Consider the following 26,923-nt stretch of genomic DNA (forward strand, 5'->3'; position numbering starts at 1 on the left):
TTTTCAGTCCTGTGGCCACTGCTGAGTTTTCCAAATTTGTTGGCATATTGAGTGAAGCACTTTGGTGCCTTGATGCCTCCACATCCCCAGTCTTCCGTGGGTTCTATGAGGTAACCGACTTGTTTCTCGTTGGTTTTGCTTCCCAGGTGCCTCAGCCAGTAAAGAATCTGACTGCAGTGCAAGAGACATTGGTTTGATTCTTGGGTTGGGAAAATTCTCTGGAGGAGGAAATGGCTACCCACTCCAGTATTCTTGCCTGGGAAATCCAGTGGACAGGAGAGCCTGGTGGGCAACAGTCCATGGGGTCTCAAAGAGTCAGACACAACCGAGCAACTAACACACTGCAAGCACTCGGGGTGTAACACCCTTTGTCTTTCTGTGCTCTTCCTCCTAGTTTGTTGCTCTTTCTCCTAGTTTGTTTCCTCCTGCTTTCATTCTAGTTTGTTTAAAGTCTCTAATTCAGATTACAGTTTTGTATCCAACAGGACTGTTTTCAGTAGTAGGTTGGTAGAAAACCATACTGAAAATGGTTGTAACATACAGGAGTTCATTTTTCTCAGTAACAAGTGTGGAGGTAGATGGTTACTGGCCTTGGTTCAAGAGCTCAGTGATATGAGGGCCAGTGTCTCTGTGCTTCTCTTGGCCTTTCCCTGATGGTCAAAAAAATGAAAAAGTGCAGCTGCACATAATATCCATTATTAAGTCAGGAGGAATGAAGGAAAGAATAAGGAATTGTGTTGTTTCCTGAACTTCCCAAAACAGACATCTCTGAAGTTTCAATGGCTCCTATATGGACCTATAGTTACTCCTTGCTGCAAAGAAGACTAAGAAATTGGTTTGACTTATTGATGCTCTGAACAAATTGTTGTTCCAGTTCGTCCAGGAAGAAGGGCAGGGGGATGGATACTAGGTAGTTAATGAATGATGTTGGTTACATATTTCATATTTTGGATGCTATCATTTGAATGGGGTTTCAGGTAAAAGGAAATACCATGTTTAACTGCACTGTGAAGATTAAGTGAGAAAATCCGTTTGAAACGCTGAGCACAGTGCATGGCACATAATGAATAATCAGCAAACACTCCCTCTCATGAGATCACCCGGGGTGTTCCATCTTTGCTCATGCTCTTAGTGGCGGTTGGACTGTCCAGGTGGAAGTGCCAGTAGGCTCTCAGATATGTGGGTCATCCCTGCAGAGAAACCGGGCTAGAGAAACAAATTTGGTTGTCATCTGTATGTGGATAGTGTCTGCAGGCTTGTACATGGATGGGATTACACAGGGAGAGCCTTTGTGAAGGAAGCAGGAAGCAGGCACCAGAGAGTTTAAATCAGACTTAAAAAACATAAATTGTGATGTTGGTACAAATAAAAATATTTACACTTTAAACAATGAATTTTCTCCTCTACCATCTACTGTGTGCAATATACTTTTTAAGGTACTGAATTATCAAAAAATTAAAGTACAGTAAGTTACAGAAATGGGTTGTAAATTCAGACCAAATGTAGTGCATTTATAGCTATATATAAATATGAATTATTTTCTCTAGTTATTAAAACATTTTTTAGAATGCTATGATAATAAGTCATGGAAATTAGAACTAAATTGTCTTTTAAAACATGGATATGGTTTCTTCCCAAGTTATTGAAATGTGAAATAAAACATGGACCATCATTTAGAGGTTTATCCTGGCTCTGACTATAGCAACCATGCTCTGTTCTTGCTAACAGGCCAGAAATATCCAAGGACACACTGCAGATGTATGTGTTTGTGTTTTTCTTCCTCTTCTGTGTTTCATTTTCTCTGAAAAATTACTGATAGTTTTCTTTTGTAAATTGCACTATGATTCCAATTGTAGAGGTAAGTTCTGCCAACATTTTTTGATGTGTAGGAACCATTTCGAATTCATCATTTTATTAAGCCTACTTTTTTTTTCCCTAAAATGAAACAAAAAATACTTTTATTTCTTGGTAATCATTTAAAATTAATACATAGAGTTATGACACTGGGCATTAACCTTTGGCCATATCTACACAAAGTATATTTTCTTAAAGACTAAATAGTAATTTTGTTGAAACAAAACCCCCGGGGAAACTAAAAACATTTGTATTTGGAGACAGTGAGCCAAATTCTAAAACTAAAATTCCATCTTGATTACTGCATATTTTGAAAACCATATGTCATGTATCTCTACTCTGTACTTCAAAGGGTAATGGACTTGGGTATGTATACAACAGGATGATCAGTTGGTCACGTGGTCTGGAAAACTGGGTCATAATAGAAGGAATGCTTGACGGCATGGGAGTATTTAGACTGAAGAAAGTACCACTTGAGGGAACTGTGATCGTTTACTTCAGGTATTTGAAGGACTGATACAAGGCAAAGGATCGACGTTCTGTATTGTTTCAGAAGACAATATTTATTTATAGCAATGGGTGAATTTGCTTATTTCAGTCCCCCCAGCAGAGAATTTTCCTTTGAAGGTGTCAAACGTATCTAATAGAATTTTATCAGTAACTGGGAGGGGTCTATATCAGGCGTTGGCATACTGTGGCCTTCTGGCCAGATCTGGTCTACTGTCTGTTTTATAAACAAAGGTTTATTGGGGGCACAGCCATGCCCATTTGTTCCTGTTTTGTCTGCTGCTGTTTTTGTGCTACAAAGGCAGCGATGAGCGTTTGCAGTAGAGACTGGATGGACACAAGGTGTTTACCATCAGGCCTTTAACAGAAAGTGTTTCAGACTCCTGGTGTAGATAAGAGTGGAGGGTGTCATAGGAGATCTAACTCATTGGACAGTAAGGTAGCATGTGCTGTGCGTGTGTGTGTGCCCAGTCGCTCAGTCATGTCCAGCTCTTCGCAACCCAGTGGACTGTAACTTGCCAGGCTCCTCTGGACTTTTCCTCCTCCTCCGTGGAATTTTCCAGGCAAGAATATTGGAGCAGGTTGCCATTTCCTCCTCCAGGGGATCTTCCCAACTGAGGGCTCAAACCCAAGTCTCCTGCATCTCCTGATGGGCAGGCACATTCTTTACCACTGCACCACCTGGGAAGCATTAAGTTAGTGTAGGTGGCCTCAAAGATCCTGTCCAACTAAGATTCTATGGTTCTATAAAGAGTTGATAACATATATATACTTGAAATGTGTTTAGTTTGAGTCAGAAGTAGAATAGATATATTCATCGATATAATTGTATTTATCTTTTCCACAAATAGCATTTGTATGGAATGTCAAATTATAACAGCCTTTTGCTCTAACTACGAAATGCCATTGTTTTAAATTTCTAGTGGTTACAGAAGTGGACGGGAATGAAGCAATGGATTTCATGAATAATTAGGTAGTGTCAGATTCAAAGTTATTTAATATTTGTAAAAATAACTTTTCTCTGACAGACCATTAGTGGCATGAATTTCTATGTTAACAGACTTGCTAGTTTTTCCTAACTTTATCATCTGAGACTCTCAAAGTGCTTTGCTAGTATTTTTATACTTTATTCATTTAAATCCTTTTACAAACTGATAGTGTTATTAAGAAAGCTCCATTAGATGTTCTGTCTGTGTGTGTGCGTGTGTGTTTTTCATGACATGTTCTATGGAGATATGGAAGACAGACATTTTTCAGAAGAACAAAAATTCACTGAGAAGATGTAATTTTGGAAAAAAATTTTAATGTAACTTATTTGATATCAGTTACTCTGTTGGAAAACTAGAGACATGAAAAATATCTACAGTAGAGTCGGAGTTCTAATATCAGGTTTTAGACCTCAAATTCTAAGTCATTACTTTTCTTCTGCAATATAACATCTTTATTAAAAGTGCTTAGATGCATGACTTTTGCTTTAAAGTTTACACTTTAAATATGTGAATTTAGTTCATCATATTTAATAAATGCACAATGTGACACATTTAAAAAAAATTAATGGACTTTACTTTTTAGAGCAGTTTTACAGAAAAATTGAACAAAAAGTGGAGAGAGTGCCTATATATCTCTACCCAACTCACTTCCTCTGTTATTAACATCTTGCATTTGATGGACCAGTGTTGATACATTTTTATTAACTAAAGCCTATGGTTTACATTCCCTGTAGAAGGAAATGGCACCCCACTCCAGTACTCTTGCCTGGAGAATCCCATGGACAGAGAAGCCTGGTGGGCTACAGTCCCTGGGGTCACAAAGAGTCAGACACGACTGAGTGCCTTCGCACACAGACCATTAAAATACTGCTCCCTGCTGCCCTCCCCGACCACAGTGTGTGCTTTGCCCAATATTTTTAAAGTGTTGATTCCTAAACATGAGTGCATTTTAAATTTAAACTTGGTGATTCACTTTTAATTATAGTCTATGAAGTATTTTTCAAATAAATACTGAGTCAAATAAGGACTCATGATGAGAAAGTTTTGCTTGCCTTTGTAATTTGTAAGTAAACAATTGGACTGATTTTAAGTGAATCAAGTCAATTATAAAAATTAAGAAATTGAAATTAAATAAAACCACTCCAAACCTGCTATTTAAAAACAAATATGGATAATATTTCAGTGCCTAATAGAAGTATTTCTGTTTCTTTGGCTGGGGTGCTAACATCAAGCTCTTTGTGCTTTTAAAAAAATACTTGAAAATCAGGAAATCATAGAGCTGACAGGCTCATGGAAGGTTACCTAATAGTTTAACAGCAATAAGTTCGAATGGGGCAAGCATCTCATCCCGTCATGTATAAATGGCAGAATGGGTGGGTGATAGGGTTTGACTGCAGAACTGGGCCTCAAAACCAGTCATAGATTAAACAGTTACTCTTACTGGATTCAACAGTTAAAATAGCCTATCATGATAATTTTTTCATTCAGTGAATGTTTAGTGTCTTTCCGTCTCCCTGCTGAGGGTACAAAATGATTAAAGGTATTGTGAGAAGTCCAAGCTGTCTGTCTGGGGGAAAGAGGGAAGGAGGTGAGTTCAGCACAGGCTGGGAGACACAAGGGTGGAGCCTGGGACTGGAGAGCTGGGGTGCCCGGAGGAAGGTGCTCCCTCCTACCTTGGGGGGACGGGCCTGGGTTGGCCTCTCCGGCCTCGTCGGCCGCTCTCCCTCTCACTGGGCTTTCAGCCCCCTCGCCACACCGCGCTTTCTTCTCTTAGGACTCTCAGATGCTCTCTCCTCTGGCTCCTTTACCTCCAAGCCTTGCTGATCACCCCCACTCGCGCTGTTACCCCCTCTCACCCACCCTGCTCTGCCTCTTCACGTCGCTTAGCACAGCTGTTAGGAATTACTTGCTTGCTATCCCCCACCTCCACCCCCAGAGAATGCTTTCAGCTGTAGTGAGAGTTTAAAGCAAGTGGCTCCAACAGGTGGTGGGGGGTTGTCCTTAGATATAAAGGGGCTCGGAGGTCAGTGGGTGTTGTATTCTGTGGGCTGGTCCTCAGTGTCAGGGCCTGGGTCTGTGGGGTTTTCTTATCTTTTTCCCTCATGGTTGTAAAAGGACCGCTCGACTTCCAGCACCGTGGCTGAAGCCTGGAGGAGGGGATGGCCCTGGGTCTGTTCCCTTTAATCTGGGAAGCAAACTCCGCAGGACCGCGCCGCTGTCCGCCCCCATCCGCCCAACAGCCTGCAGCACATTTCTGTGTGTGCACCATGGGCTGTCTCTAGCTGTAACCAGCTTCCCAGCCATGGTAACCAAGGTGAGTGTTCTTCTATGAGATGGTCAGTTTGGTGGAGCCACATATTTGAAGTTCAGGAGAAAAGTTTCCTGTGCTCACAGGTCCTGGAGACAGAAGGCTAGGCATGCCTTGCACAGTCAAGGGGACAACAGCAGGGGAATCAGGAGGCAGCGAGGGGAAGGTTTAGGCCAGAGCCTTTGCTGGGGGTGTCTGTAGGAAGGCAAGGCAGGGCAGGTGAAACGTTTAGGATTGGCTGTCGGAATCGTCCTGGAGGGCTTTGGACTGTAGAGTTTGTCCCTAGCTGCCTGAAATCTGGTGCTGGGAAGTTTAAGTGCTTAGTTTCTCAGTCCTGTCTGACTCTCTGCAACACCATAGACTGTAGCCCGCCAGGCTCCTCTGTCCGTGGGATTTCCCAGGCAAGAATACTGGAGTGGGGGTGCTATTTTCTGCTCCAGGGAATCTTTCTGACCCAGGGATGGAACCCATACCTCTTGCATCTCCTGTGTTGCTAGGCAGGTTCTTTCCCACCAGCTACCTGGGAAGCCCGAGGGATATTTAAGAGGAAGGATTACTGCCTGTTGGGATGCGGGGCCCAATGGAGGGGGTAGGGCTCAGAGGGGTTAGTTTCCATTAAAGGCAAGCTCAGGGCTATCTCTAAGAATTGGCAAGCCTCCAGGAGGGGCAGCCTGTCTCCAGCCAGAAAGGTTTTTTTAAGCTGTCAAAACCTCATAATATAGAGAAAATATACAGTGAGGGAGCGGGGTGGGTAATGGTGTGGGTTCACTGTTCAACAATGCCCACCACATCACAAGACGCCTGAAGGGAAGGGGTCCTTCTGTTCTCCCTGAATTCCCCAAGCCTGGCACAGGTCCTGGCACACAGGACAGACAGAACATGTATGTCAAAAAGAGAAAGTGGGATCAGGACATTCCAGGACAAGGGAATACCAGGCACAAAGGCACGGAGCCTTTGTGTGAGTGTGGAGACAAGTGACTGGAACACAGGCAAATGACAGGGACTATTGGAAACTGAGACTAGAAAGGAAGTTTGGGGTCAAACTGTGAAAATCCTGTATGTTGTGTTAGTTGGTCTTGTCTTCTTTCAGCACTGGGGAGTCATTGAAAAAGTTCAGTCAGGGAGCAGCACAGAATTTGGGGGTTAGGGTGTTAACTTGGTAGTGTGGGCTAAGAACTGGAGGGAGAGAGGCAGGAATCAGGGAGACTAATTAATATCATACTGTGGTTTGATAAAATAGAGGAATAATAATCCGGGGAGTTAGGAAAGTGTAGTTTTGAGGTCACCATGTAAAACAGATTTTCTAACTGTGACTCTGGACTAGTAGTATTAGCATTGCAGGGGGATTCTTTACCAGCTAAGCCACAAGGGAAGCCCGGAAACTTTTTAGAAATGCAAAACCTTGGGCCGCCGCAGAATCAGAAGCCCTCGCCCGGGGTGGCTGGGGTGGAGGGAGCTGTCAATGAGCCGGCAGTCTGTGTTTTGACAAGACTACCATGGGACTCTCAAGCACTTGAAGCATAAGAACCACTAACTAGAGTAATAGGTTTGGGGGGTGCAATCGAGCAAGCTGATCCAAAGCAGCCTCTGTGCACATTAGAATCACCCAGGAGCTTTTTCAAGGCAACGAGGTTAGGCCCTACAGTAGACAACTAAATTGGAATCTCCAGGGGTAGGACCCAGGCATTGATTTCTTGATATTCCCAGACACTTCCAAAGTGCAGTCAGGCTGAGAACCACTGATCTTGTTTAATCCTCAGTGGTGAGAAAATTCAGAGCTGGAAGGTGAGCTGCTCAAGGTCACACGGCAAGTTCAGGTAAGAATCCATTTTTTAATCTTCTTTATGATGCTTTAAACATGATCCCAACTTTCAAATACTTTGCTTTAAGACAGTGGCTTCTAAATCATCCATAATAACAAGTATTATTATCAAATTTTTAGAAGTAGTTTACAGCATTATTTGAAACTCAGTTCTCCTTTAATTAACAGTATTTCACATTTCAGAAAGTTATCCTTTTTGTAAAGATTTCATAAAAATAGTTATTTTCAATATCAACAAAAAAGACTATACATAAGATATGGGTGAATGGAGCTTTTCTATTTGTGTGCATTAAGTAATAACTTTTTTTTTCAACTCTAGGTGGAGCTCTTTGGTTTATACATACATATATTGTTTTATTTATAATTTTGAGAATTTTAAATAGGAACTGAGATTATTTTTAAAGTTTAAAAATTTGTAAAATGTTCTCAACATCACTCTGCTGTTCTTCTGGTTTTAGAGTCAAAGATATAAAAAACTCATTTTTGTTTCACTGCTTGACCAAAGAATCCAAATCCAGGCCTCAGAGTCATTTTCTTTTTTTTTTTTTTTTTTTAATTGGAATTATTATTATTATTATTATTTTGGTTTTTGTCATACATTGAAATGAATTAGCCATGGATTTACATGTATTCCCCATCCCAGTCCCCCCTCCCACCTCCCTCTCCACCCCATCCCTCTGGGTCTTCCCAGTGCACGAGGCCTGAGCACTTGTCTCATGCATCCAACCTGGGCTGGTGATCTGTTTCACCCTCAGAGTCATTTTCAAATGCATCTTATATCTCTTTTGTTACCTCATAGTCCTTAACGAATGGGATCTGTTTCCTATGGCTTTTGTTTTTGATAAGGCTCAGTGTTGAAACAGAATTTCTGTAAGATGGGAAGACGGGTTTCCTTTTCTGAATTGTCAGTAGAAAAAAACCTAGAGGATAACACAGCTGTTGCTATAGTAATTTCTTCAACTATTTTTATCCCACTGTGTAGAAAGGAACATTTAACTGCTATCTTCCTGCAACACAAATGAAACATTTTGCTTCCACTTCTTTTGCTCTTTCCTCTCTGCTATCTTAATACTCCCCCTTCTACTGGGAGTGCAATTGAAGCAGAATCCCCTGAATATGCAACATGTGATTTTTAGGTGATATGAACCAGTGGTTGTGATTCCTGGACCAGCAGCATCACCACAGGCGTCATCTGGAAGCTGGTTAGAAATGGAGATTCTGGGGTCCCACCCCAGACCTACTAAATGAGAAACCCCGGTGGCGGGCTCTGGCAAGTGTTGAACCACGGGTATAGACTATTTTCAAAGGACAGAAAACCTATATTCTCAGGAGCCTACATAAAAAACTCCAGTGCAATCAGCTATGCCCACTTTGGGCTTGTTCAAGGCATTTAAAATCACCTAGGGTTTTTGTTAAAAAACAGGATTCTCATTCAGTAAGTTTGAGATAGAACCTGATACTCTGCATTTCTAATCCAAGCTCCCAAGTGAGATGGATTCTGTTTATCCATGGAGGACATTTTGAGTATGGAGGATATTGACCATACTCATACACACATATGAAAGTTACCTATTTTTTCTGAGTATGTTTTGGTTTAATATATCTAAAATCAATGAATATTTTCTTTTCAACACAGTGGGAAGAGACAATTTCTGGAATACAGTGCTTGCTTGTCTAGTTTAAAGTGACTCACCCTTATTAAATGCGACAAGAGAGTATTGTTTGCCAGGTTTTGTCTCTGAGACCCTCTATTATAGCAGCAGCAGGAACACTTGAGGATTGAGTTTTTTTTTAGCTGAGAAATTTATTCATGGCATGATGAAGCCATAAAGACTAGAAGTTTGTTTTAGACAAAGTTTCAGACAAAAAGAAGTGGTTCACAAATGTTTGGACTCATTCACTGAGTGCTTCATATTTATTTAGCACCTCCCATGTGAAGCATTGTGCTAGGCACTTCGGGAAATTAAAAATCCTTGGCATTGAGCTTATAATCTACCTGAGTAAATAAAACCTTTGCCTATGAAATATAATTACCTATACAGAGAGCATTCTGTCAAATGGTAGAGAAGTGTGGTAGAACCTCAAGAGACCAAAGGAGGTTAAAATTATGGAGTCTGATTTGGACTTTGGGGTGAGTAGAATTTGGATATTCAGAGCAGAGTGAAGAAGTGGAGGGGTAGCTCCATAAAAGACAGGGTGGTAGGACCAGAGTGCAACTTCCAGAAGTGAACCACATGGGAATATGGAAATAGTTCAGACTATAGAGGATGAGATGGTTGGATGGCATCACCGACTCAATGGACATGAGGTTGAGCAAACTCTGGGAGATAGTGAAGGACAGGGAAGTCTGGCATGCTGCAGTCCATGGGTCGCAAAGAGTCAGACATGACGAGTGACTGAACACCACCACCACCATGGAGTTTAGACTTTCTGACTGGGAGAGATTTTAAAAGTGAGCCAGAGCCAGACTAGTAAGGATTTAACTGTGAGGCTTATGAGTTTACACTGGCCATTTTGCCAAAGATTATCTCTCCCCAAATCCTTGGAACCCATGTAAAGCTACTTGAGCCTAAACCACTCAACCTGAATTGTTTTTTAGAAAACACAAATGCCTTAATAATGCCAAAACACACTCATGTGACCCTCTTTCCTGTGATGTTTGTGGCTTTATATTCCGGTTTAGACAGTCATCCAGCAAAATTAGAGCCTGGTCCAGTGGTGCCTCATTGTTGATGTTCTTATCCGGGTACAGTCTCAATTATTGACATGATATTTGGTTACAGCCAAAGAAACCAAGGTGTGTATATTCCATGTGGCCATGGTGTTGCCTTAGAGCATCCTGATGGCTCAGTCTGTTTATGCATCTCTACACCTGTTGATGAATAGATTATTGCCTGTAGCCTGTAAGGAAGCATTCATTCATTCCACGAACGCTGTGAAGAATCTGCTATGTCAAAGTACTGGAAACTGTGGATATAAAGATAATATAGTCTCTGCCTTCCATAACAGTGGAAACTGAAGATTCTATAGCAGTTTGGCTTTTGCAGCCCCCCTTCCCATGAGATTCCTACCCCAGTGCTCATGGGAGCAGAGCCCATGGTAGCATCTTCTGACAATACTGACAGATACTCATAGGCAGGGAGGGCACCAGTCCCTCTTAGTAAAGGAAAAACCCTATTTTGTTAATACTTCCAACAATTCCATTTGCTCTAGCTGCCACAAAAGCTAGATGGTATTCCTTAGGTCCCTTCTTCATCATTATATCTAGTGACCTGTGACCTTCTCCTCTGACTCTTACTTAACATAAAAATATACCCAGTGTATCACCAATCATTTCTTTACCAGTCCTTGTTATATTTTTGAATCTTGATTCAGCTATGTAACACATTCATTATTCCCCACACATCATCAATTAAAAGACATAATAAATATCCTTTCTATATAACTGTCCAAATATGACAGTATCAAACAGGACTGGGGTCAGTAGCATGAGTTAGAAACTTCCCACCTTGTTCACATATATAGACATATTTGCAAAGATATAATGTCTAAAAGAATTATATCATTATGAAAATGTTCAAATGCATGCAAAATTAAGGGAATAGCATAATTAACATCTATATCTAGATTTTGCAGTTGTAATATCTTTCCATATTTCTGTCACAAACAGATTTTTTTTCCTAGTTGGGACAAACCAGCTGTAAAAGATATTTGAGGTGCTGATAGGGGGCATTTGAATATGGCCTGGGTACTAAGGAACATTGAGGAATTAGTGCTAAATTTGTTAGGTCTAGTAGTAACATCATGGTTATATAGGAAAATGTGTTTTAAAATTCAGTGTTCTGAATTATTTGGGTGAAAAGTGATGTCTGTAATCTTATAGTACATGAGGTTGTCGTGAAAATCCAATGGGAAGAAAGTTGGGTAGGAGATATCTAAAGAATCAGAATAATGGCTAAATGGTCTTTGTCAGTGTATGCTGATGCAATTGTTTTGAGAATAGAATATTTCAATAAATTCTAAGCAACAAGCCAACTTTTAAAAATTATACAATGTACAAAATCAGGGTCCTCACCTGATCCTTGGCCCCATGCCATCTGAGAGGTCATTCCATCCCATTTCTCCACCACTGATGTTGCTATAATTTATAATAAAAAAACTGTGTCTATCTTTTGGTGTAGATTTCTCAAAAGCGTTTCATCAAAATGTCCATATTCCTCTTTGCTCTATCAGAACATGCCCCAGATGAAACCACTGAGTCAAATGTCCTACATCAGATTGTCCAATAAAGGATAAAAGCAACATGAATGGTGACTTAGGAACCATGAAAAGTAGTTGGATATTACCAAAGGAATAGTTATTAACATAATTTTAGACACATTATTGGATAATATTTAGGCAAGTATAGTAGAAGTCAACTCTTGTTTTATATTGGCTGAGTTATTTTAAAATATGTATATGGTAATCATTGAATTAAATTAGGAGAAATTCAAGTTAATAAAGAGGAAGAGCTGTGAGAATGAATATAAAGTATCTCTTGGGAAAGTGTAAAGTGAGTAAGACACTGCTAGTGTGGAGGACGATTATTATAGATGAGATATTAACTCTAGTCTGAGTGTGTCTATAATAACTGTTAGAAATAAAATTTTAAGTATTGTCATTTTCTGGATAGCTAAGGATGATAAAGGCAAAATTTGTATTGCATATGTTCACTTAAATCCCATATAAAATGATCAACCTGAGTGACCAACATTAAGATAAGCCAAAGCTCTATTTTTGGTGCCAATTTTCACTCCTTTAAACTTGTTGGGATTTGTAAAACTTGATTTTTCTGCATGAGGAGCCAAATAGGAATCTTACAGGAAAAAAATACCTCTTTTTTTTCTTTTTTTTTTTTTTAACTTAAGCCATTTTAGATGGTATTCTTGCTCCAAAGTATTTTACTCTTGTCCCTTTTTCTCCTGGAGGAAAACTGGAAGCTATTTAGCAGAAGTTAACCTTCCCCTGGTGATGATTTCTGTCTATAATTTTAGCAATGAATCTTCTAAGGCCAATTAACACGTATAGCATCATTTGTGCCAGCACAAAATGGCCACTGTGTTCTTGTGTCCCTGAGTATTATTCTTCTCTGCTTTGCTGGGTAGGTCTGCCTGGTTTTTATCTGCTTCTGTGACTTGGAGCATGTCCATGACATCCTTCCAGCCCCCCAAGCCCCCACTTTGATTTCTAATCTATGGGCTCTACTGACATATATACAGATATGTTCCTCTTAATTTGGCCCCCACATTAGAATGCTCACTAAACTTCAACCTGTAGGAATTTAAAACCAACTATGATCTATCAGATATATCCATGTTACCCTAGACATTTTTGACAAACAGCACACAGAAAACGTCATCCAAAATTATTAGGTTTTTCCTTAAATAAAATGTTTTTATAGGTTGATTTTGTTTTTTAATAAAATAATATTGATACCTGCACATGTTGAAAAAGTCTACTAGTACTAAAATATATTTTTTTTAAAAGGCAGGCACCCCACTCCAACCCATCCCTTCTTACTCCTCAATCACTATTTTAGTGATTTCTTTGGGCATGCCTCCTGATTTCAAAATAGTATTCTCAAACTGGTATCTCTTAAATCATTAATTTTAGACATTATCTATTGACTTTCTATTATGATAGATGAAGATGTAACTCTTATACTTATACTACACTTTCTTTTCCTCATTTCTCTAGTATGGTTGCACCTGACTTCTGGTTAAGTGAAATTAGCAGCCAGTTTTTATATTGTTAGAACTTTGTGTTTACTGCTAAGCGAGGTATTGTATTCCCCAAGAACATGGCACTTAGGAGGCTGCCTTTGCAGGTCCACAACTGCTCATCTTCCTTTTAAGGTTCCAAGGAGCAATCTGGCTCCAATTGTTCATTTCTCCTTTCAGAATTTGATGATGATAATACTTGGTTGTCAATTCTACGCAGGAGGAAAACCTTTATCCTCAAATCCTGTAACACTTTATTATAATATTTCGTCAGAACAGACACAGTCCCTTACATGGTTGGAAGCCTGTTCATTTCTCTGGTTAGACTGAAGATGAGGATTTGTGAATGTGCCTTCACAAAAAAGAGGGAATTTGAGAAAGAAAGGTTAGGATTTGGACAGGCAAAAGATAGGAGAATATGCTTTGGACTCTTGGTCTCTTGACCTCTTTATCGGAAGCCCTGGAGCTTCTGGAATGGGACATAGTTAGGCAGTCAAATGTAGGCAGAGGGTTCTCACTCATGGCTGAATTTTTATGGCCCCTCTTTTTCAGCTCAGTCCTAGGGCCTGAGCACAAGAGGCTAAGCCCATGACTTTTGAGGCTTCTGGGTTGATCCCATATTCTCAGTTCCCTGCTGGTCTTCTTTCTTGTCTGTTCTGCCCAGGCCCAAATATGGACCTTTTCATCTCATGCAACTACTTAGGACTTTAAAAATAAATACGAGCTCAATTTTCAATCATATGTTTCTTCTCATACTGAAGACACTGAGTGGGATGAAATGATATTATAGAAGAATGACTTTACAGCTGTGTCTCTACTAAGTTTTAATTAACTTTCATATTAAATAAATTCAGCTGCCAGGAAGTTACTGCACAAATTCAGCAGACGATGGTGGCAGTTATGGTTATTTAAAAATTATGATGATTGCAAAATACATTATTAACCTGTTTGAGAGCAACCCTGGCAATTTCTTTGTTCATGGAGGTCAATTTTCTCTAGTAAAAGACTCACAAACACAATTAACTGGAGAACTTAATTTTATTTCGTGTAAGAGCTTTTTTTTTTAAACCTCAAATTAGTTATTCTAAAAAACTGGAAGTGGAAAATTTAATAATAGAGTAAGTAGATCTAAGCTTCTTTGGAAGTTGTACTTGTCAGTTCTATTTTTGGTTTCTTAGGAAACAAGTTAAAAACAGATTTTTAAACCTTAATACATTTCTAATTACATTTCTTTGTCCCCTTTTGAGAGGTTTGTTTTTCTCTGAAAAGGTGCTGACTTCTTTAATTGTATCAATAGGAATATTAGTTTTAAAAAATTCATATTCCCTCCAACCATAGTCATTAAAAATACATATAAGTGCTTGCAAAGAGAGAGCACAAAAGTCAGGTGCTTTATGTAAAGCTTTTGAAGTTGTTTAGAGTGATCCTATGTTATTTGTGAACACATTTGTAACAGGTAAGGTTGAATTTCCTTCATTTCTTCAGATCTTCAACCACACAACAGTGTGTACAACCTTGGCTGTGAATTTGAGTGTGGAGACAAAATTAGCCTCCTCACCTGGAGTAGCAGCAGTGTGAGGATGGGGAGGGAAGGGGGGGGATTGAGCTGCAGGAAAGTCTCTCGCTCCTGTTCTAGTCTGTAGCTCCTGCACCTTTACGTTGAGAGGTTTCTGTTACTTTGACTGATTTCCTCTCCTTTATTCACCTTTTCACAGAGGAAAAGTGGGAGGTGGGAGGGGAATTTCACAGATGATTTGCTGCCTCTTCTGGGGCAGTGAACTGAGGGAAATGGTAGAATCTCTCAGCTTGTCTACTCTTTTGACAGTTTTTTATGTTGACCAAGTGGTTATGAATGACTTTTCAGCTGTTGTCACCAACTTCCAGGGAAATTCTTATTGTCGCTGACAGTCTTTAGAAAGAAGAGGAGCACGTAACACTCTTCTTGTCACTCTTCTCTTGTTCATACACCTGCCCATTTGCCATTTTGTCATTTCCCTAATGCTTCAAGCTTGAGGGGTCTTCACGTTCACGTGGCCGTCTCCTTGCCATTCAGTTCCCCGCTCAGATATCACTTCCTCAGAGAGGACTCGGTGGGCCTGGTGTCAGTCTCTCTCACATCTTATTTTCTTTTTTTTTTTCTTTATGTACACATTTATTTATTTATTTATTTATTTTTATTAGTTGGAGGCTAATTACTTTACAATATTGTAGTGGGTTTTGTCATACATTGACATGAATCACACTCTTATTTTCCACAGCACTTTCTGCCTTGGGGTATTTCTCTGTTTGTCTTCCATCTCCCTCTGGAACCTACGCTCATATGAGAATTGAGCCTATATCCTGACTTGTTCAACACTGTATCCCATCAGAAAACTTTTTCTGTAAAGAACTAGATAGCAAATAGTTTAGCTTTCTTGGGCCTAATAGTCTTAGTCACTACCAAACTCTGTCACTGTAGCATAAAAGCAGCCATGGATGATATGTAAACTAATGAATGAAACTGTGTTCCAATAAATTTCTTCATGAATGCTGAAATATGAATTTCATATAACTTACATGACCTGAACATTATTCTTTTCAGTTTTTCTAACCATTTTAGCATTTCAGAACGGTGCTTAGCTTGTGGGCTGTACAAAAACACATAGCTGCCACATTTGACAGGTGGGCTGTAGTTCATGAACTCCTGATTAAGAACACTGATTGGCTGGAACTTACCAACAGCTTATAATGAGTTAATTAATACAATGAGAGAGAGGAACCATTACATGAAGAAGTCGATATATTTACTCCTAAAAATAGAATGTGACAATATTCTTGAATCAGTAGATTGTTCCAGAAGAATAATAATATCCTCTTTGATGCCCTCTGTATTCAGCCTGGTTAGTAGAGTGCATGTTGCAAAATGAGCCTAAGCCAGTTTAGACATGCATGGCTTTTTTGGTGAATAGTAAGAGCTGTAAAGGAGGTGGTGTGTTCAGCTACTCTCTCACACACTTGCCACCAGGTAATAATAAAAGCAGGCTTCAGGCAAAACTCAGGGACACAACAGGTATTTATTAACCAAGTGTTTATTTACAAATGGCTCAAACTGGTTCATTCAGACTTTCTGTAAACTCAAAGGAATTCTGCTGCTCTGTGGGATTCTTTTAAGTGTTTACACTGCATCCTCTATGCAAAATCCACTGGAGAAAGACAGGGCAGCCATGCAGTCAGAATTCACTCTGAGGCCAGTAGCTAGATATGGGACCAATTAAAGAATCAACCCCCTAATGTCTCTAATGGCACGTTGTAATTGCTAGATTCTTATGTTTGTACAATGGTGATTGAAGGGTGTTTCCAAGTCATTTAAACCAATCCACATATTTTGGATACTTAAAAAAAAAACCAATTTATTTGGCTATGCTAGGTTTTAGTTGCAGCATGCGAGATCTTTGGGGCCTTTTAGTTGTAGTATATGGGCTCTAGTTCCCTGACCAGGGATTGAACCTGGCCCCCTGCATTGCGAGCATAGAGTCTTAGCCACTGGACCACCAGGGAAGTCCTTTGAATACTTTTAATTTCACCAGTAATAATATATTTTGAACACATTGTGCTAATATACCGCTAATTCAAGAATAAAATCCTATTAATAAAAAAGCATAATAGCAAAGTGTCATTTATTGAATGGCAGAAGGATCTGTAGAAGCTGCCTCTGGAATGTTGCCTTTTTTATATAATGCCAACTGACCACTCTGCATCGTGATTCTTGATAGCAAGTTACCTGACCATTCCCAGCATTAAAAGTTAACCTGACTGGCGTGTACTTGGTATCACACTGATGACACTGAAGTATGGGGTTGGATAAACAGTTCATTTGGTTTTAAGTACAAATAAGACATTTTTCCTTTTCACCGAGAACTTTAATAAACAGCATGCTCACTCACCGAAGGAAACTTTTGGTCAACCAAGTATTAATAGATAGTGTAACAGTAGCCTCTAACTTCAGTGCTTAATCCATGCTATGGAGTATGTGATCACATGTACCAACCTTCTCTCACATACATCTGCATCACACTGGGAATGATAAGAATCACAAGGGAAGGCAAATTTCTGATCTAAATCTTCTAGGAATATGCAGATCATCATACAGCAATAACTCGTGCTTCCTTTTTTTCCTAACTAAATTTACTGAGTATCAAACTAATACATATGGTGATAGATTGCCAGTTGTCCTCTAACATATTTTAGAACATTTGGAACAACATAAAAGTATTTTAAAAACCCGAAAAGCAGAGCAGGAAACTAACCATAGTTCTTTGACCCAGAGTCGGCCGTTGTTGGCTGCGACCTCCGTGGACGTGGCGGCCTTCCCTCCCCGCCGCCACCCCGCCCCCCGGAGGAGGATGCGGGGTCGCTGCAGCAGTGTCGGCTACTGGCTCTGTCCACGCACCGCCCCCGGCCTCACGGGGCGGCCTGTGTTCAATGATCGGGTTCTCAGGGACTACCGCAGCCCAGCCTTCTTGCCTCACTCTTCAGCACCGCCCCAGCTCCAGCGCTCCTTCTGTGATCAGCAGAGTCCTCTATAGTAGCCGCCTTGCAGTTCAGCCTCTTCCTCTGCCCACCCTGCTTCTGTCCCCACTCACAGCCACCATTCCCAAGAGCACTCCACAGCAGACTTCCTGCAGAACTCTTAGTCTGTTTGCTGGGGAGCCTGACCTATGTGTATAATTACAAATCTGGAATTACCCTGTAATACTGTATTGCAGTCTGATTTTTCACTGGGTGTTCTCCATTTATTCCTTCAGATCCACACTTCACCCTCTCCCATCCAGCTCTGTTCTGGAAAACTGACTTTTGTGGACTCCATCGTTGGGCTCCTTTACTCTCTACCGTCCAGTTGGGTTCTGAAATGGAGGGGGATAGAAAGACTTGGGTGTTTATTCTCCAGGTCCTCCTTGCCCGGCTGTGGGTTGGAAGGGTCATCATTTCTCTACCTGAAGCCCTAGGTCCTGCCACAAAGCCCTCTTGGACAGCTACAGGTGTTACCGTGTTCAGGTAATGGTTCCCTCCCTTCCTTTCCAGTCTTTGGATGATGATGACTCCCCAGTGATGCCAGCACCCTGGGGCGCTTCACCATCTCTCATTTGTTTCCTTTATCCCTGCCCAATCCTTGGTAAATGGCTATTCTTCTCAATCAACCCATCTGAATGTACTGTTGCTTCCTGGCAGGACCATGACTGATTCAAAAATGAACTGAAAGCATTTTCCCCTCTTGTAAGTGTTCTTTTAAAACATGATTTTTATTTGTCACATAAAATTCCATCATATAAACTTGTGTTTTTTTTTTAACAATTCTCTATTGTTGGAATAAACATATAATTTTATATTGATTTTTTAATCTTAACATATCAAAGCATTTATAATGCCATTAAAAACTCCCAGTAAAAAACTTTTAAAATGACCACTATATTATGTATGGGTAAAGCATGTTCCTTGAGTTGTTTATTCAGTAGTGATGGAGACTTTTTTTTTCTAATTCATCTGATTTATTTTATATAGTGTTTATACTGACAAAGGAAATGTATTTTCAAGATGGTTGGCTGGCTTTGCTCTGTAGCTCCCATAGACTAAAGGGAGGTTGTGGTTCAGATCCACAACCTCAAGGTCCTTAGTTCTGGGCTCTTAAAACAGTTCAGCTGGTGTAAACAACATTTTTACTTACTTTTTTTACTTTTCTATTTTCTGGGCCAGGCTTTGCTTGGATACTGGAAAATAGACTAGGTGACCCTTTTATGTTGCTTTTGTGCTCATAATTCTAGAAAAAATATAAATCATTTAGTGGAAAGAATTGAAAGGAGAATATAGTTTTGATTACCATGTAGCTTGCATAAGAATAGCACCATAGTTGAAAATAGTGACAGTAGTGTTTTAATCAAGGAGTATGAGACTAGAACAAAGTAACTATGAATTCTAAAACTCTGGGGTGCTAGGCCTCTTCATTATTTGGTGGCCTCATGTAAGGTTTCTTAAGTTAACTTTTCTCTATTATTATAAGCACTTAAGTCAATTCATTCATTCACTCATTCATTCAACACAGTCAGTATTTTTTGAGCACTTATCTATGTGCTCCAGGTACCAGGATATGGCTGGGAACAAGTTGAATAATTTACCTCTCATAGCACTGTCTCTCGAGAGTCAGATAATTAATGAATAAATGAATAAGATAATCATGCAAACTGGTGGCACAGATGATAAAGAATCCACCTGCAAGGTGGGAGATCTGGGTTCCACCCCTGGGTTGGGAAGATCCTACCAAGTGGCTACCCACTCCAGTATTCTGGCCTGAAGAATTCCATGGACAGAGGAACCTGGCACGCTACGGTCCATGGGCTCACAAGACTGAGTGACTTTCACTTCACTCACTAGAAGGAAATAAGAGAGTGAAAATAAAAGTGGCAGAGCACTTAACACTGGAAGGTCAGGGGTAAATATACACCTCCTGTTGTGTGACATGGAAGGTAGTAGAGGGAGGGAGTAGATGTGAAGCTCAGCTCATTACAAGTCCTTAAACTCTCTGAACACCAGCACAGATTGAGCATAGATGAGGATAATGCTTACTACTTGCAGTAACTGTGGGATTGAATCAGAGAAAATTCCCAGTGTGTAAGCATTACTTTCTACCAGGCCACAAATACACGTTAGTATCCTTGTCTTAAAATTATACACATTAGTATCCTTGTCTTAAAATTATACACATTAGCATCCTTGTCTTAAAATTATATATAATGTGAACTCTATGATGCCCATTGTGCAATGATCAATTTAATTCATCAGATACTTAATAAGCACAATGTGCCAGCCCTTGGTAATATATAATAGTGAGTAAAGTGGACACCATCCTTCTTTGTCAGAGTTCACTTAGTGATCTTATTTTGGCTGTGACTCACAAGCCATTTCTTGCCATTGGTTTTTCTGACTAGTGGTAACAACTTTTCACCCCATTAGTAAGGACATTTTATGTTAAATTTTTGTTGTGAAATAAAATAAACATGTACAAAGTGCTTAAAATATAGGTCATAAATCTTAAAATCTGAGTCTTCTCTTACAAAGCCCCATATGCTTATGTTTTAAAAATATTTATTTGTGTGGCTCTTCTGGGTACTTAGTTGTGGCATGCAGGACTTTTGATCTTCATTGTGGCATGCAAACTCTTGGTTGCAGCATGCAAACTCTTAGTTGTGGCATGTGGGATCTAGTTCCCTGACCACGGATGGAACCTGGACCCCTTGCATTGGGAGTGCACAGTCTTAGCCACCGGACCACCAGGGAAGTCCCCCCAACTGCTTGTTTATGTGCCTGTTAAAAAAATTCTACTATTCCTCTACTAACAGTAACAAAGGAAGCAGAAAAATAGAATATGAGACTTATGACCTGTTCGGTGTTTGCACAGCCTTTCTTTTGGATTGCTTTGGGTTTGGAGGAATAGAGTAGAGATTTAGTCATGCAAATTTACATGACTAGCAGTGACTCAACTTAGAGCAGTTTGTTTATCCAGTTTGGGAGTTGTTTCTTTTTTCTTGGTTTACTATTTATATACAGTAGCAGTGCCCGCAGACCCAGCACCCCCAAAACTTGGCAGGTGGACCTGGCCATAAAGTTCTGGAAAGACCCCACATGGAAAGAGAATATCTTTCCATGGAAATATCTTTCCAAAGAATCTCTCTAAGAAAATATAAAAATATTTAATGCTGAAATGCTAAAGGCAAATCCAGTTCAGGTTAGGAATAAGGTAGGGATGTCACCGACACGATGGACATGAGTTTGAGTAGGCTCTGGGAGTTGGTGATGGACAGGGAAGCTGGGTGTGCTGCAGTCCATGGGGTCGCAAAGAGTCGGACATGACTGAGTAACTGAACTGATTTACCATCACCACCATTGAACCCTGCTTTGACAGTTTGAGGCAATATAATAAAAGCAAAATAAAATCTTGTAAAGCAGGAGACAGATTATCATTATTTCTGTTTTATGACATTATCTACCTAGAAAACCAACAAAACCAACAGAAAAGCTATTAGAATTAGTAAGCGACTTTGAAAAGAGGGACGCCATAAAATGAATTTGCAAAATTAAGTACCTACCTTAGGTTCCAATGTGATGGACTTAATTTTAACTGCCAGCATCTTTAAGAAATCACCTGTTTCCCACTTCATGAGCCCCCCAGCTTCCAGATACAGAGCAGCAGCTGAGAGGCTGTTGGTGTGATCATGGCCCCACTTGCCTAAGTACCATGGTTCGTCTGGCGGATGAGCAGATGGTCCAAGCAGGATTAATAACAAACACTGAGAGAAAAAAGTCCACTTTCTACTGGCCTGGGACATGACTGGACTGTCAGAAGACATCCCACCTTGACAATGTCATTTAATCCCTGGATCCACCCATGAATAGTCTACATAAACTAAGGATTAGGTCCTCCCCTAAATATTACAGGGTCTGGGTAAGAGTAAAAATGGATGTCCAGAAACTCTATGTTTATATGTTGAATTTTATTCTTTCTTTTCAAGAATATTTATTTTTACTTATTTATTTGGCTGTGCCAGGTGTTAGTTGCACACACAGCATCTTTAGTTGTGGCATGGGAACTCTTAGTTGTGGCATATAGGATCTAGTTTCCTGACTAGAGATCAAACCTGGGCTCCCTGCCCAGACCCAGGACTGGGAGCACCACGACCTTAGCCACTGGACCACCAGGGAACGCTGTGTGTGGAGCTTCACAGTATAAACCTGGGCATTCTGAGGATGGGCCAGAATCTTAGGATAAGTGGTAATATAGAATAATGTCATAATTCATTCCTTAAAATTTATTTCCCCTGCTTCCATTTCAGCAGAATCACTGATAGTATTATGATAAAGTTATTCACTTAATTTTTGCTTTATTCATAGTAGTTATCTAAAATATTTAAAAATTTATAAAGAGAATTTAAAAATATACCTAATTTGAATAGGTTTCAGCAAAAATGTAAGTTAAAGTAATTGCAAAAATTTGAAAGACGAAATGTTGTAAAATATTTTTTAAAATGCTGCTTATCAAAAAAAAAATGCTGCTTATCTTCTAAAATCTTTAAAATGATGAACTACCATTATAATTAATACCAAATTTTAATAAAACTGTGGCTGATTCAAGTTGATATATGGCAGAAACCAATACAATATTGTAAAGCAGTTATCCTCCAATTAAAAATAAATTAAAAAATATTTTTAAAAACTACTTAAATTTGAAGATTTAAAATTTAATCCTTTGAAAATTTAATCTTGTATTTGATTTATAATGTTGTGTTTCAGGTGTATAGCACAGTGGTTCAGTTATACATATTCTTTTAAAATTTTTTTTTCCATTATAGATTATTACAAGTTATTAAGTATAGTTCCCTTCTATACAGTAGGTCCTTGTTATCTATTTTATATATTGTAGTGTGTATCTATTAATCCCAAATTCCTAATTTATCCCTTCCTCCCTTTCCCTTTGGTAACCATAAGTTTGTTTTCAATGAAACTATTCTTAATTAGGATCAGGGTCTGTCTCCAAGGTCACAGTGGTACAGTATTTTCAAATAATCATTTCTTGAGGACATAGGGCAAGAAATACAGAGAAACATTCCAGGGGCCTGAACAATATTAGTCATGAGAGTGAATGTTCAACATTACAGGTTGCATTTTCAGTACTAAAGTCCCATATCTTGAGTAGCAGAGGCTACTCTTTCATTCTGCAATAAATGTATTTGTCTTTTTGTATGTGGAGGTGCTATAGGATATGAGCCCAGGGCTGGGGGCCTTTTGCTGAGGCCTAAGGGCAGTATTGCCTAGGATGTCCCAGTTATATAACCCAGTAAACTTTCTTTCCTGCTTAAGCTAGTTTAAACTGAAAGGAAGGAAGGACATTAAACTAAAACTAAAAAAAGAAATAAGTCTCAAATACAATTATGTACAAAATAAAATAGAAAATAAGATCACATTCATAATAGAACCCTAAATAAAATGCTCAAGAATTTAATAGACTCGTGGAATAAATAGATACATGTGTAAAATATATGTGAAGAAGCCATTATTAAAATACATGATAGAAAAGCAGAAAACTTGATTAAATAGGGAAGGTGTTATGTCTTTGGATTAAAAGATTCAATATTATAAAAATACCAGTTCATTTTATAAAGATGCCAGTTCATTTCAAATTAATTAATGCATTTAAAGAAATTCTAATTTTAATAAAAACTGTTGTCTTTCTGACACCATTCCAGGCCAGATCTGTGGCTGCCCCTGATTAATCCAAGCAAATAATTTTAATCATGTCCTTCTTAGTTGTGAATGGTTAAAAAAAAATTGGTGACAGAACACACAAAAAACAGTTTGCTGGTGGCTTCTAGTCTTCTGCTACATGTGAGTGAGGATACAATGGCAGCCACCCTACACCATGAGCAGACCTAGCCATGGGGTGAAGCTGACATAGTGGACAGCAGAGCCGGAGATTGGGAAATGGAAATACATGGGTTATTAATGACACTGATGAGCCATTGTTTCAGGCAACCCTGATATTTGATCTGCTTTGGATTCAACTGAAAGCCAGTCAACTTCAATTTTGTTTAAGCCTCTTTGAATTGACTTTCAGTCTTTTTGCGGCTTAGCACGTCTTAGCTAATACAGTAATCATCTCCCAGCGATGTTTCTTAGAGAAACAACAGAGTGTTTTAAAACTTATTTAGAAGAATAGAGAATTTAAAATAGTACAGTAATTTTAGCATTATTGTTCTAGTACAAATACAGGCAGGTAGGTCAATGAAATAGAACAGAAAGTTCAGAAACAGACCCTGATTTATGTAATTACTATATGATCAAGATGGATTGTTTAGTAAACAATGTTGAGACCATTGGTTACTATTTGGAAACATAAGTTTTTCTCCCTCATACCAAATAAATCCTATCTAGATTAAGAGTTCAGTGTCAAAGTGAAACCATGAAAGAACAGGAAGAAAATATAGATATCAAATCTTGGAGTTAGTGAGGGCTTTATAGACAAAGTTGAATAAAATGTGAAGGAAATGCAGAATGATTTTGAAGTATTTAAAAGTTTATCTGCTAAGGGACAGCATAAACAAAATTTATGGTCAAAAGGTAAATTGTCAGTATACTTGCATTATGTATGTTGTAAGTATATATAATAAATATTAAATATTTGCATAAAACACAGCACCCCCAAATACAAATAGAAAAAAACAGCCAGGTAGTTCACAAAAAAGAAAAGGCATTGATTAGCAAATATATGCAAAATGTTTCATATCCCTAGTAAACAAATTTCATTTAAAGAGAGAAGTTTTTTCAACCATCAAATTGGCAAAGATTAAATAGAATGCCAGCACAATGTTGTGAATATTCTAAGTGCCACTGAATTGTTCACTTTAAAATGATTGCTGCTGCTGCCGCTGCTAATTCGCTTCAGTCGTGTCGGACTCTGTGAGACCCCATAGACAGCAGCCCACCAGGCCCCTCTGTCCTCGGGATTCTCTAGGTAAGAACACTGGAGTGGGTTGCCAGTTCCTTCTCCAATGCATAAAAGTGAAAGTGAAGTCGCTCAGTCGTGTCCCACTCTTAGTGACCCCATGGACTGCAGCCTACCAGGCCCCTCCATCCATGGGATTTTCCAGGCAAGAGTAAAATGATTGGCTTTATGTGAAATTCAACTCAATTTTGAAAGAGGGGGAGGAAAAAAAAGAATGATAATATGGGAAGTATGTGGAGATATAGCCTCTCTCAGCCACTACAGTTTACTTTGAGAATTGGTATAAATATTTCTGGAAGATAAACTAGAAGTATGTACCAAAAAAGACCTTGAAAGTGATCATACCTTTTCCTTTCAGTCTTTAATTCCACTTATAGGAATATACACCTAGGAAATAATTAGATGTGCTTAGATTCATGTATAAGCAAGTTATTTTTAATGGAGAAAATTCCAGTTAATTGTAGTGTTCAATCATAGAAGATTACTTATATTATCTGTATAATGAAATATTGTTCACTCATTAAAAATCATATAACCAAATAATATTTTTGAGATACTATACCATGGGAGAAGGAAGACGAAGAGGCTATTTAAATTTCAAATTATTGCTCTTTAATCCATAGGGAACCATCTTAAAATCAGCCTTTGTTTCTAATTTCCAAAAGCTCCTCTTTGTTTTAGGAGAAAAACGCAGCAGTCTGAGTGGATAGTTTTACTCTAAGCCAGAAAGTAGGAGAGCACTTGATCTCTTGATGTAGATGCTCTTCCCATCTGAGGGAAGGAGGAAGGAAGGAAGCCTTGCAGGTCACACTGGGTACAGAGAGGAACAGGGGTTCAGATGGGAGAGTGTTGCCCTCTTGTTAAAAACCTCAAAGCAGGACATGGAGTGTCTGGGAGCACAGGAATGGTCTGGACTTCCCTGATGCAGCCCAAATCCTAGGAACGCAGGGCTGGAGGGAGACGTTTGGGTGGTGTGCCTTGGGGGGACCCACAACCTGAGCATACAAGGCTGGATAGGGGCTGCCTACAGAAAAGCTGAGGGAATAAGTGACTTGCTAGAGACCTGAGGAAGGATGAGAAAGCCAAAGACCAGAAACAACAGGCAAGGTCCACGGCCTGCCGTGTGCCCACCTAGTCCTGCAACCAGCGGCTTCACAGCAAGCAGTACTGCCTGGTGAGCCAGGGGCTCAAGGGGCGTCTCAGTGGAGGCTGGTGAGGACCCACAGGGCCACCCTTGAACTGGAGGCTCTCCACCTTGGTCACCAGCTGAGGACACACTCTGCCTTGCAGTCAGGTGCCATCCTGGGGGAAAAAGGAGTGGGAAGGTAGCTTTTTGGAAGAGAGAAACAGTCCCAATAGAGTTTGAACCTTAAAATCATAGCATGTTTACCCAAAACACAGTCTTTAAAATATTTTGAAAATATTTAAATGCTTCTTTTTAAAATGTCACTTATTTTAAAAAGTAACATTTTCCATTCACCATTACTAGGGATGGGAGCTATAGAGCAAGAAACAATCTGGCACAGAAACTCAATAAAGTTAAATATTTTTAGTTTGTCTGTTTTTATCTGATTGAAATAATAGTTTAAAATGTTTAAGGACATTGGAAGATGTTCATTATATTTAAAAAACAAGTAGTAGGATTCAATGGGATTTTAATTTTGTAAAATAACATTTCCTATTATGTACATAAACATGCAAACATATCAAAAAACCTGGAAAGATGTACATCTAAGTATTAGCAGTATTTCCAGGTATAGAATTATTTTATGGTAATTTTCATATTTTTAAGATGAACTTTTTTTTCTTAAAATCCGTAAGAAATTGTTTAACAAAACAAAGTGTAGAGCCTTGTTGTTCACAAGTGTGGTCCATGGACAGCAGCATCCACATCACCTGGGAACATGTTAGAAGTGCAGATTCTCAGGCTCCACTCTGACCTCCGTAATCAGCATCTTCACTTTAACGTGTTCCTTAACAAGTATTTCCTATAAATGCAACGCCAGCCCCTTTCTTAAGTTACTTGCTCAGGTCACAACCTTGGTCATCCATGACTCCTCTGTTTCTCTTCCCATCTCCTATCCATCACTAAATTCTCTTCTTCTTTCAAAATAGATCCATAATCTTCCCCCCACTTCAATGATCACATAAGTCCAA

General features: G+C 39.3%; 1 protein-coding gene across 8 annotated transcripts in view; it reads left to right on the plus strand.

Annotated features, from left to right (window-relative positions):
- ACYP2 (acylphosphatase 2) overlaps positions 1 to 26,923 on the plus strand; it is a 313,536-nt gene that overhangs the window by 177,396 nt on the left and 109,217 nt on the right. The window contains exon 5 of one of the 8 annotated variants that reach the window (XM_070478372.1): positions 7,419 to 7,475. The exons of the other annotated variants lie outside the window; for them this stretch is intronic. Coding sequence (XP_070334473.1) covers positions 7,419 to 7,475 — 57 coding nt within the window. The remainder of the gene's footprint in view (positions 1 to 7,418; positions 7,476 to 26,923) is intronic. 8 annotated transcript variants of the gene reach the window in all.

Source organism: Odocoileus virginianus, chromosome 2, assembly GCF_023699985.2.
Source record: "Odocoileus virginianus isolate 20LAN1187 ecotype Illinois chromosome 2, Ovbor_1.2, whole genome shotgun sequence".
Classification (NCBI taxonomy): Eukaryota; Metazoa; Chordata; class Mammalia; order Artiodactyla; family Cervidae; genus Odocoileus; species Odocoileus virginianus.